We start from the raw sequence: 12,858 nt of genomic DNA, 5'->3' as shown, positions 1-12,858 counted from the left end.
GGAAACTCTGCGTCCTCAACAACTGAAGAAACATAGGATAAACTAAATAAGGGTAAAAAATAAAACAACTAAATCAAATACATTTTTGAATAAATGATATGAACTACCAAATGTATTTTTTAATAAGTGCATAAAAGTTGGGATAATAATAATAATGTGTCAGTGATGAAATATTGAGAATGTCTAAGAATACTGGCACAGGAGCACCCGGATGGCTCAGTCGGTGAAGCGTCAGACTTCGGCTCAGTCGGTGAAGCGTCAGACTTCGGCTCAGGTCACGATCTCGCGGTTCGTGGGTTCAAGCCTCATATCAGGCTCTGTGCTGACAGCTCGGAGCCTGGAGCCTGCTTTTCGGATTCTCTGTCTCCCTCTCTCTCTGCCCCTTCCCCACTCGTGCTCTGTCTGTCTGTCTGTCTCTCTCTCAAAAAGAAGTAAACATTAAAAAACATTTTTTTAGATATTGGGACAACATTGATGCCTCCCAAGGAAACCCCCCACATAAACCACTCCACAGCTTTATTTGTGCAGCTGCACAATAACACCAAAAGAAATAAGAATGTCGAGGACTGGTCTAGTTAACAGTGTAAGTCAAGGGAATGCAGAGAATTTCTGAATGAGCCCGTCTAACTACGATGGCTTATTTTTCTGGAACCAGGAAACGTAGGTCCTGTTTTTCCAAGCTCACAAAAGGCTAAACAATGCAACTGACAGATCCTGGATGCCAGGGCCAGGGAAGAGTCCAGAAGACATAGAACAAATACATTGGGTTCAATCCCGGGATGCCCTAGGAATTGTGGTCAGCAAAATACCATGTCAACCCCAAAATGTATTGAGCTTAAAGATTCTCTCTTTCTGCTATTATGTATTTCTCTCACATAGTGTTCTTTTTTTTTTTAAGTTTATTTGTGGGGGTGGGGGTGGGGGGAAGAACACAAGCAGAGAGAGAGAAGGAGAGAGAGAATTCCAAGCAGGCTCCCCACTGTCAGTGCAGAGGCCAATGCGGGGCTGGGTCTCACGAACCGTGAGCTCATGAGCTGAGCCAAAATCAAGAGCCGGACGCTTAACCGACTGAGCCCCCCAGGCGCCTCTCTCCCTTAAAGTTCTAAGTTGTACTCCATTTAAGTCCAGAGTGTGCGATTCATTCATCCTATATGCCCGGTGCGTGATCGTGACCCACACTTAGTATGTCTTTGTAAGGATCATCTAACCCAAAATAAACCGCCCAGAGGTCCACATATGTATTAGTTCCCTTACAAGCAAAATTCTTTCCTCTACCACACTGACGGCCAAATCAAAGTTTCCTGTGACAGTAAAGATCAAACTAAGAAGGAAAAAGGGGCCCAGGATTTAGGACAGAAACCCTTTCTTCCAACCCCACCCCGACTTTCCTCCAGGTCCCCGTTCCTCCTGCTGTAACTTCTAGCTCCTTCTAGGAAAACTGTGTGCGAGTGGAAGAAACTTCCAGGATAAAAGGCGTGTCGTGGAGCAAACAGTAGGTGGTGAGACACAGCGGGGGGCTCCCCTGATGGGATGTGCGGGTGGTGTCACAGCACCACCGCGAAGGGCTCTATGCCCCTTCTGTCCCAAACTACGAAACCCCAGGCCTCATCCCCATCAGCACCGGGGTTTGGCAGTTTGGGTATCACAATAACCCTTAAATTATCATCCCCGTTTGTCTAGCATGCCAGAACATGTCACCCCTGTCTCCTGGATCCTTTTGCTGTAACCCGATGTATTTTTTAAACATCAGGTTCATTGAATTCAGGTTCAAATATGATCCCTGTCCAAAAAAAACCCTAGAGGTGTGTGGACAATGGGGAGAAACTGAAAACCGTTACACCAAGCCTCAGTTTGAGCCAAATGAAGACAGCCTCTGTTTCCCATCTAATGGAACTTCTGGAAGTTTGCAGGGGGAGGAAGGGGGACTATACGCAGAAGATCCAAGAGTGGGCTATATGTGAGCTGGGACCCTGGGATGCAGACCAGCCTGGGTGCCGAGGTGGTGGGGGGGTCGGGGGGGAGGCAGGGGTGGGAGGGGTGCGGTGGGCTCTCAGGAGGGGCTTCCCGCAGGCACAAGGGGGCCTCTGGAATCACAGTGGACCCAACTGTGGCTGCCCAGGTTACCGTGAAGGTGGACGTCAGCCCGGGGGAGAGAACCAAGGTGAGCGGCAGACAGGCCAGGGAAAGATCAACACCCCGGCTGGGAGTCCGGGAGGTGAGGCCCCCCCTGGGGGCAGCTTCAGCCCTGAGGGAGATGTGTAAAGGAAGCCCCTTGGGCTAAGGGGCCACAAGGTCACTCCACACAGTTGCCACTTCCTTAGCCAGCAAGGGGCATAGAAAGGAAGACCCAGCCATTCAGGGAACAAGAAATTCCGTCATCTTCGACAAGCAGCCGGCATGTTTACTCAGCATCAGGATAGCGTCTTAATCAGGAACTCGTACTCTGGGGGTACCTGGGGGGCTCTGTCAGTTGAGCATCTGACTCTTTTTTTTTTAATTTTTTTCTTCATTTATTTTTGAGAGAGAGAGAAAGATAGAGACAGAGAGCAAGGAGAGGAGGGGCAGAGAGAGAGGGAGACACAGGATCCGAAGCAGGATCCAGGCTCGGCGCTGTCAGCACAGAGCCAGACGCGGGGCTCAAACCCACAAACCGCGAGATCATGACCTGAGCCAAAGTCGGACGCTCAACCGACTGACTCTTGATTTTGGCTCAGGTCATGATCTCAAGGCTCATGAGTTCGAGCCCTCTGTGCTGACAGTGGGGAGCCCGCAGGGGATTCTCTCTTTCCCTCTGCCCCTCCCTCTCTCTCTCCCTCTTTCAAAATAAATAAACAAACTTAAAAAAATTGAAAACAAAAGAACACTTACTCTGGAGCTGGTTTCTATGATTTCAAAAGAAACCTCCTCCCCATTGTAGCCATTCTAGCTGAGGCGGGTCTCGGCTACCTGCCTCTCGGCTTCCCCATTTGCAACCTTTCTACCTCATATGGCTGCTGGGAAATACTTAAAATAAATACTGAAGTGCTGGCTAAAAGTCTTGTTTTCTGTTATTTAACAATAACAATAACAATAATCCCTTCTGGTCACCTGGTGACAGGTGCGTTAGAACGGGGACGCTTGGTCTAGATTTCCCGCATTTCTAAAGTTCATAGGAGAGGGAAGGTTGCCATAAAGGGAGCCACATCCTCCGGGAACACGTGCTGACGTCTTGGGAAGCTCGGGGCAATCAGTAATCCTCTCTCGCGGTTTCGGGAAGGAAACGAAGACAGTTCCTCATCGGCCACCGTTACGATAACTTCTCTCTGTGGAGGGGGCTCAGGAAGAGGAATCTGGAAGACCGCCGACACTCAGGAGGGAATCGCCCCGTATGACGGGCAGCACCAGGCCTCACTCTATTGGCAAGAACTTTTCCAAGCGTGCATTTCCCCCGGGACGGCAAAGGGGCCAGCTTGTGGCGTTCGCCAAGCATCTCCCTCTTCAATCAAACACGAACCCGGGGGAGCTGACAGAGACAAACGCCTTTTAAAGACTGAGCTCTGATGAGTCCCGGATCTCAACAGTTGTACAGATGAGCAGGCCGCCAGGGGCGGCCCGTTGTCCTTGCTTCCTGACGGTGGCAGGTGGGTGAAGGGACCCAGGTCCTCGAGGACCAGGAGGGCTTCTGCTTTACTTGCTCTTAACTTACAGAGCATCGGTAAGAGAAGAAGGCTGAAGAAGATGACAGAACAGCGCTCGAGTGAATTTTCACGGACCAGGGAAGGTGAGGCTGTTAGTTTTGTCTCCTGTGAATTCTGGGACGCTCCCTCCCTGCAGAATCACATCGCAAATGCACCGCAAAAGCCGCTTACTTCTGCTCCTTGTTCAGAATCCAGGAATGCAAGGAGCATTCCAGAATCCCTGCAAGGGGCAGGAAAAGGAAAACTGCGCCTCAAGCACGTGCCGTTCCAGCGGCTTCCGCCTGGCACGTCCTCGGAGCTGTCGATCAAGGCTGTCAGCTCGGCTTGGCTGACCACTGCACAAAGGCCTCCTGCGTTCTCGGGGCTGCGTCCACCCCCTCCTCCCACAGAGACGGAGGAAGGGGGTGATCTGCAGTCTCTGGCACTTCTCCATCCTCTGGAGCCCACCCGGGAAGGAGTCAGGCTGGCAGGTGTCAGCCCGCTCACCAGGAAGTCCTCCTCCTGACGTCCCAGTCCCCCCACCCCACTGGCATTCTTTCTGTACAGTCTGCACCCTTCTCTGTAAGCCCTGGCAGCGGGTCTATGAGCTCTGTTCCCGAATGAAAGCAACAGTCCAGGAAACTTGAAAGGCACTTGGAGAGGAGACAAAGTTGCAAATGATGTCACCCTTAACCCCAAGTGACTTCCGCACTCAGATCTCTATTTTCAGTACGTAACTGAAAACAACACAACCATCGTGACTGCGTTTCCTTCCGTGTAATCAGATCGGAAACATCTTTCAGGTATGTTTATCATTTATCTATCAGGTCAGAGAGCTGTGCTGGGACCAGAGGTGTTCGCTGAGCATTGCTCAGCGGGAGGCTTTCCTGGAAAACCTCAGGGAGACTTACCTGAGAAATGCAGGAGTTGGGAACCCCGCGGAGGGTACAGTAATAACGGAGGTGTTCCCAACCAGTCAGGAACTCGTCCAGGGCGTCCTGCTGCGGACAGTAGCCCATGCGAACACCTGCGGCGCCCGCCAAAGACAGATCCACGGTCTCTCTGCAATGAGAAACAGCAGCACAGTCCAGAAAATTTGGCTCCCCAGACACACATCATCCGGTTCTCCAACCTGGTTCCTCAAAGAGAAGTTCACTGCAGTTCATACAATGCAACTAATCAATTTAGCATAAATGGATCGATGAATGGGTAGCAACCCACGTGCCCAGGTGTGGCTCTGAGGCCACGACTGCTTTTTATGTTTAAAAAAAATAATAATACAGAAAGCACAGAGCTCTGTAGGAGGCATATGGCATGCTTAATAAATGGCTATCATAACAATTATTTCCCCACCAAAACAATTTATGAGAATTCCTTATGGATGGGGGGGCGCCTGTGTGGCTCAGTTGGTTAAGCATCCGATTTAGGCTCAGGTCATGATCTCGCGGTTCGTGAGTTCAAGCCCTATGTCGGGCTCTGTGCTGACAGCTCGGAGCCTGGAGCCTGGAGCCTGCTTCCGATTCTGTGTCTCCCTCTCTCTAGCTGCGCCTCCCCTGCTCGTGGGCTCTCTCTCTCTCTAGGTCCAAAATAGATAAACATTAAAAAAAAAATTTAAAAACAATTCCTAATGAATCAATGGCTAAACTATCATTCAGATTCAGGTTTTTAAAAAGTACATTTTTAGCATAGCCTATCCATCTCTCATTGAACATACGAAAAAATACTGCAAATGAAAACCCAGGGTCCCAGAGGAAACTCTGTACCCACAAATCGGTCACTCCTCATTCCACTGTCCCCCCAGCCCCTGGCTTTTCGTTCCTGTGGATTTGCCCGGTGGGTAGTTTATAAAACTGAACAATGCAATATATGACTTTCGCATGAAGCTTCAGAGGCTCACCCACGTTACAGCACAAATCTGTACTTCATTCTATTTCCTTTTACTGGTAGAAATGCACACAGCAGTTATTAAAAGAAAAAAAATCATCACCACCCTTTTACAGCTGCTAAAATGGAAGCCCGCGTGTTACTGCGGGCCCGGAGTTCACTAAAGGGCCAGTTCCAATAACTCCACCTTACGCTTGTCAGTCTACCATTTTTTCTCATTCTGTGACCATTAGGTAGAAAGATAGAAGAACCATACAAAAAAGGAAGAGGAGAAAAAATAAGATTACATCATAAAAGGAAGAGGGAGGGAATTTTTTTCTAATTTATAGAGTTCCAATTTTGTTTTTTTAACGTTTATGTTCTGAGAGAAAGACAGATCACGAGCTGGGTGGAGGCAGAGAGAGAGGGACACAGAATCCAAAAGAGGCCCCAAGCTCTGAGCTGTCAGCACAGAGCCCGACACGGGGCTCAAACCCACGGACCGTGAGATCATGACCTGAGCCAAAGTCAGATGCTTAACCGGCTGAGCCCCCAGGTGCCCCAAAACCTGCTCCTTTTCTAGTGTTCATCCTTTCTTTACACAGATCCCCACATTTTGACCCAAATAATTGTCCTTCTCTCCGAATAAACTGAGCCCCCCCGCCAGGTGCCCCTAGAGTTCCAACTTTTAGAGCAGCTGAAGACTCACAGGAAAGTTGAACAGAAAAGTATACGAAGTTCCCACATGCTACCCTGCCTCTCATCCTGAACCTCCCCCATCAGTAACAGCCTTTTCAGATCGACTTCTTTCACTCAGTGACATGCATTTAAGGTTCCTCCGTGTCCTCCCAGGGCTGGAGAGCTCGTGTCTTACTGAGGAATGATATTCCATTTTTTAAAAAAATTTTTTAACATTTATTTATTTTTGAGACAGAGAGAAACAGAGCATGAATGGGGGAGGGTCAGAGAGAGAGGGAGACACAGAATCAGAAGCAGGCTCCAGGTTCTGAGCTGTCAGCACAGAGCCTGACGCAGGGCTCGAACTCATGGACCGCGAGATCATGACCTGAGCCAAAGTCGGACGCTTAACCGACTGAGCCACGCAGGTGCCCCTATTCCATTGTTTAGATACACCCCAGTTTGTTTGTTCATTCACTTACTGAAGCGTACCTCTGTTGCTTCCAAATTTTGACAACTATTGATAACACTACTGTAAGCATTAGCCTACAGGGTTTTTGGGTTGTTTGGTTTTTTTTGTGTGTGTGTGCACATAAGTTCTCAAATCATCTCAATAAATACCTAGGAGGAGGATTGCTTCAGGCTATCGTAAGACTATGCTTTAGCTTTGCGAGAAACTCACAAACCGTCCTGGGTAGTGGCTGTACCACGAGCATTTCCAATATAGCTTCACCTCGTCCCCAGCTTCTGGCACTGACAGCGTCTGGGATTTCTGGCACTCTAATAGACGTGTATATATTGCTTAAATTTGAAATTCCCCAGTGACATGTGACACTGCACGTCTCTTCATGTGCCATCTGTATCTTTAGCGAGGTATCCATTCACACCTTTTGACCATATTCTAATCGGGTTGTTTATTTTTCTATTGTTGGGTTCTTTGTATCTTTTGGATACAAGTCTTGTATCAGATGCGTGCTTTGCAAATATTCTCTGCCCATCTGGGATTTGTGTTTTCACGCCCTTAGAAGTGTTCTGCCCTGAGCAGATTTTGTTTTTATTTTAATGGAGTCCAATTTAGTCTTTGAGTCATGCGTTAATTAGAAGTGCGTTGTTTAATCCCTGAATATCTGGGGATTTTCCAGCTGCCTTTCTGTTATTTCTAGCTTAATGCTAATGTCATCCGAGAAAGCATTTTGCATGACTTGTACTGTCACATTTCTAAGGAGCCCCGAATGTGGTCCATCTTGATGAACCATCCATGTGAGCCCAAACAGACCGCATACACTGCTGTTGTTGCACAACGTATCCTATAGACGTCTTCGGACCCAGCTGACTAATGTGCCCGTTAGTTCAACTGTATCCTGACTTGTTTTCTGCCTGATGGATCTGTCAGTCCCTCAAAAGGGAGCACTGATGTCCCCCACTTCTCTGGGTCCACTGCCCCATCCTCGCAGATTCTGACACGCCAGGGTGGGGTTTACACACATCCGGGTCTGGAGAACTGACTCCTTTATCATTATGCAATATCCCACTTTATTCCTAACAACTTTTTGCCCTTTGTCTTGCTCTGAAATTCACGGGGACACTCCAGCTTTCTATGTATTCATGTAAGCACAGCGTTATCTTTCTTTTCCCCGTTGCCTTTAATCCATCCGGGTCTTTACATTTAAAGTGGATTCTTTTAGAAAACATATAGTTGGGTCTTGTCTCTTCATCCACTCTGGTAGTTTCTATCAATTGGTGCGTTTACACCAGTACATTTACAGTGACGTTTGACACACTTGGATTATAGTAACAATTTTCTATTTGTTCTCTTTGTTTCTCACTCTTTTTCTTCCTTATCTGCTTTTAGTTGAACATTGTATACGACTTCATTTTCTCTCCTTTCCTGGACTATGTTGTATTTCTTTTTAAAAATTTGTATTGGTTGTTCTGTGGTTCACAAGATACATTTATAACTGTTTCAAGTCCCCTTGCAAATAAAAATGACCTGGGAGTACCTATTTTTTTTTTGAAAGAGAGAGAGAGGAGTGGAGGGAGAGGGGCAGAGGGAGAAAGAGAGACAATCTTAAGAAGGTTCCATCCTCAGCACAGAGCCCAACAAGGGGCTCAATCCCACAACCCCGGGATCATGACTCGAGCTGAAATGAAGAGTCGAACACTCAACTCACAGAGTGATTGGGGTGCCCCAGTGGAAGCATCTTAGAGCAGAGAATTCCCAATTCCCCCTTCCATTCCCAATTGGATTTCCACCATTCATGTCACTCAGCCATAGGCCACAATCACCAGATACAAAGTTGCTGTTATTGTTTTAAACAAACTATTTAAAATCAATGAAGAAATAATAAATCAATGAAGAATAATAAATAGGAAAGATTTTTTATCTTCAATTACTCCTTCTCTAATGTTCGTCCTTTCTTTATGTAAATCTGACTTTCCAACCTATATTATTTTCCTTCTTTCAACATTTCTTTTTTAATTTCTTTTTAATGTTTATTTTTGAGAGAGCGCGTACGTGCGTGAGTGGGGGAGGGGCAGAAAGAGAAGGAGAGGGAGGGGGAGAGAGAGAGAGAGAGAGAGAGAGAGAAAGACACAGAATCCAAAACAAGTTCCAGCTCAGAGCTGTCAGCACAGAGCCCGATGTGGGGCTTGAACTCGGAATGGCGAGATCATGACCTGAGCTGAAGTCAGCCATTCAACCAACTGAGCCACCCAGGTGCCCCATTTCTCTCAACATTTCTTGCAAGACAGTTCTGCTGGCAACAAATTCATTTTGTGTTGATGTCTCCTTCACTTTTCAAAGATCATTTCACAGGGTTCAGAATTCTAGGGCGTGGTAATTTTTCTCTGAATGCTTTAAAACACTCCACTCTGCCTTCTTTCTTCCATGGCTTCTGGTAAGTCTGTAGGTAAGGTATCTGTCCCCCACGCCAGCCTCCTTCAAGAATTTGTCTTTGAATGTCTACAGCTTGGATATCACATGATCACATGTCGGTTTTTCGGTATTTGTCTTCTTTGGTGGTTTGTGGACTTTCGGATTCCGCACTTTGGGAGTTGTCACACATTTTGAAAACCAGTGCTGTCATTATTCAGCTATTTCTTCTGTCCCTTTCTCTTTTGGACTCCTTCTGGGGATACCATTGGGCACACAGGCCATGTGACGTCCCTGTCACGATCCCCGACAGTCCGTTCCACCTTTTCATTCCTGTTTTCTCTCTGCACTTCAGTTTTCAAACTACCTGGTAACCCTTTCACAGGTTCAGTGCTTCCTTCCTCAGCAGCATCCAGCTAATGCTGAGCCCGTCTCATGTTTGTTGTCATCCTGCTCTCTACAGTTTTCCTTTTTACTGACAGCACCTCTACTCTTCCAGTGTCCATCTCTCTGCTGACAGTGCCCATTTCTTCTCACATGTTGTCTACTGTCCCCATTAGAGTCCTTAGCACATCAGTCAGAGTTATTATAAACTCCCATTCTGATACTTCACGATCTGCCACGGCTGGTTCTGGTTTTAATGCCATTTTTGTCTCTATGGAACGTGTGTTTTGTCTTTCAGCTTGCCTTGTAATTTATTTTCTTTTGTAATTTTTTTAATATGTATTCATTTTTTAAGAGACAGAGAAAGAGCATGTGCGGGGGGGGGGGAGGGGCAGGGGGGGACACAAAATCCGAAGCAGGCTCCAGGCTCCGAGATGTCAGCATAGAGCCCAATGAGGGGCTTGAACTCATGAACTGTGAGATCATGACCTGAGCCAAAGTCGAAGGCTTAACCCGCTGAGCCATCCAGGCACCCTGTGTCTTCTAATATCTGGTGGAGAGTTGGACATTATTTATTAGATAAAAAGAAATTTAGAGGCATCTGGATGGCTCAGTAGGTTAAGCATCCGATTCTTGATTTCGGCTCAGGTCATGATCTCGCTCGCGGTTCATGAGTCCAAGCCCCACATGGACTCTGTGCTGACAGCGCACAGTCTGCTTGGGATTCTCTCTCTCCATCTCTCTCTGCTCCTCCCCTGCACTCGTGCTGTCTCTCTCTCTCTCTCTGTCTGTCAAAAATAAATAAGTAAACATTTAAAAAAATTAAAAGTAGAATTACTATATGATCTATGAATTCCACTACTGGCTAATCATCCAAAGAAAATGAAAGCACTAATTCCCATGTTTACTGCAGCATTATTTACAACAGCCAAGATATGGAAGCAGCCCAAGTGTCCATCCACAGGGGAACATGTGGAATATACACACGACGGAATATTGCTCAACCATAAAAAAGAATGAATTCTTGCCATCTGCAGCAACGTGGATCGGATCAGAGAATATAATGCCAAGTGAAAGAAGTCAGCCAGAGAAAGACAAATACCACGTGATTTCACTCAGATGTCGAGTTGAAGAAACAAAAGAAGTGAACGCACAAAAAAAGACAAAAAGCCAGACTCTTAAATACAGAGAACAAACGAGTGGTTGCCGGAGGGGAGGTGGTAGGGAGGTAGGGTGTGAAATCGACAGATGGGGGGTGAAGAGTGCCCTTGTCTTTCTGAGCACTGAGAATTATATACAGTTATTGAATCATTCTACTGTACAACTGAAGCTAATATAACACCATGTGTTAATTAGATTTGAGTTAAAAAAAATAAGCAAAACAAATGATCCGGCTTTCGTGGGTCAGGGTTTCGGTCTTTTTCAGGCCACGAGTTTTGCTCATGGGCTTCTTCAGGGGGGTGCCCTCTGATGGATTCGCTTCCCCTTCTGCCCGCTGGGGGTAGGAGCCCTCCGCCACCAAGCTCCCTGGGAGTCTGTGCTCCATCACACGTTCACTCCACAAGCAACGACACAAAGCCCAGACCTCATGGATACGGGACCTTGTCTCGAGGAGGCACACCTACAGCGGAGGAGGGGACAGCGGAGAGAACAAAGAGGACAAGACAGCTGGACGCTTGCTGGGCTTGCAGTGAACTGAGCCGGCTTCACCGGCATGGCCAAGTGTCCTGGTTTACAAGAGGCGAGAAGTGTCACGAACTGAGAAACCCCTCCATTCAGGCGAAGTGGGACAGAGGGTCACCCTCACTCATCCAAAGGAGATGTGGATGGGACGCTTCTGGGTGAGATCGATCCAAAGGGTAGGACCTCTGTGGGCACAGAGAAGAAGAAGAGAGGAGGAGGCAGGCAGAGGGACAGACACATGAGACAACAGCATGGTGAGAGAGGAGGGTCCATGTCAAGGAGTCGTAGGAGAAGAAGCACAAACTTCAGGCTTAGTTGTGCACCAGACGGACAAAGGGGAGAAGTTCTGACGCCTGCTACAAAATGGATCAGACTTGAGGACACTCTGCTCAGTGAGATGAACGTATCACAAAAAGGCAAATACTGTACAATTTCATTTATATGATGTGAGTAAGGAGTCCAAACCACGGGGAGAGAGAATGGCGACAGCCACCCAGCGGGGACAGAAGGGATCCGCGTGTGGCTGAACGGGTACAGAGTTCCGGGGCCCCGAGACCGAAGGGTCCCCGGGAACGGCCACGCCGAGTGGATATGCCGGCTTCCCTTGTTTCACTGCACTTCGCAGATACTGTGCTTTTTATAAACGGAAGGTTTGTGGCAGCCCGGCGTCGGGCAAGACTCTCCGTGCCCTGTCTCTCTGTGCCACGTTTCGGTAATTCTCATGATACTTCAAACTTCTGCATTATTATTATAATTGTTATGGCTGTGGCGCCTGGGTGGTTCAGTCAGGTGAGTGTCTTGACTTCAGCTCAGGCCATGATCCCACGGTCATGTGATCGGGTCCTGTGTCAGTCTCTGCACTGAGTGGGGAGGCTGCCTGGGAGTCTCCCTCTCTCTCCCCAACTTGTGCGCTTTCTCTTTCTCTCTCTCTCTCTCTCTCTCTCTCAAAAATGTTATGGTGATCTGTGATCAGTGATTATGACTTGCTGCAAGCTCAGATGATGCCTAGCATTTTTTAGCAATAAAGTGTTTTTAATTAAAAATACACTTTTTAGACATCATGCTCTTGTGCATTTAACAGATACAGCATGATGTAAATATAACTTATTTTTTAATGTTTATTTTTGAGAGAGAGAGCACGTGCGTGTGCACTCAAGCGGGGAAGGGGCAGAGAGAGAGGGGAACAAAGGATCCGAGGCAGGCTCTGTGCTGACAGCAGAGAGCCCGATGTGGGGCTTGAACTCAGGAACCACGAGATTGAGATCATGACCTGAGCCGAAGTTGGACGCTTAACTGACTGAGCCAACTAGGTGCCCCATAAATACAGCTCTTACATGCACTGGGAGACCACAATTCACTTGACTTACTTTGTTACGACATTCGTATTGAGGTGGTCTAGAACCCACCCGCAATATCTCTGAGGGTCCTGTACTTAACACTGAACTATCCTCTTAAACATGGTACGATGAAAATCTTTACGTCATGTTTGTTTTAGGACAATAAAAAGAGAAAAGGTACACCATGCACACAGTCTCCAAAATAATGTCGGAGTGGCTATGCTCAAAACAGACAAAATCGACTGTAATGATATAAAACTTGACACTAGAAACACACAGTGACTTTTATAATGATAAAGGCATCACTTCCTTGGGAAGACATAACAATTGTTCACACGTTTTCATCTTGGAACCCAGTCCCATTACACAGGAAGAACACCTGAGA

At 47.2% G+C, this 12,858-nt stretch overlaps 1 protein-coding gene across 1 annotated transcript in view; it reads right to left on the bottom strand.

Annotated features, from left to right (window-relative positions):
• The window catches only part of LOC122487661 (ATP-binding cassette sub-family A member 13-like), a 45,814-nt gene extending 41,101 nt beyond the window's left edge, over positions 1–4,713 (bottom strand). Inside the window, exon 1 of the mRNA XM_043588437.1 lies at positions 4,568–4,713. Within this exon, the coding sequence (XP_043444372.1) occupies positions 4,568–4,675 (108 nt within the window). The 5' untranslated portion in view covers positions 4,676–4,713. The remainder of the gene's footprint in view (positions 1–4,567) is intronic.
• Positions 4,714–12,858: the final 8,145 nt, after the last annotated feature.

Source organism: Prionailurus bengalensis, chromosome A2 (genome assembly GCF_016509475.1).
Source record: "Prionailurus bengalensis isolate Pbe53 chromosome A2, Fcat_Pben_1.1_paternal_pri, whole genome shotgun sequence".
Taxonomy (NCBI): Eukaryota; Metazoa; Chordata; class Mammalia; order Carnivora; family Felidae; genus Prionailurus; species Prionailurus bengalensis.
Note: the sequence above shows the minus strand (reverse complement) of the source record. Positions and strands in the feature narration are given on the sequence as shown.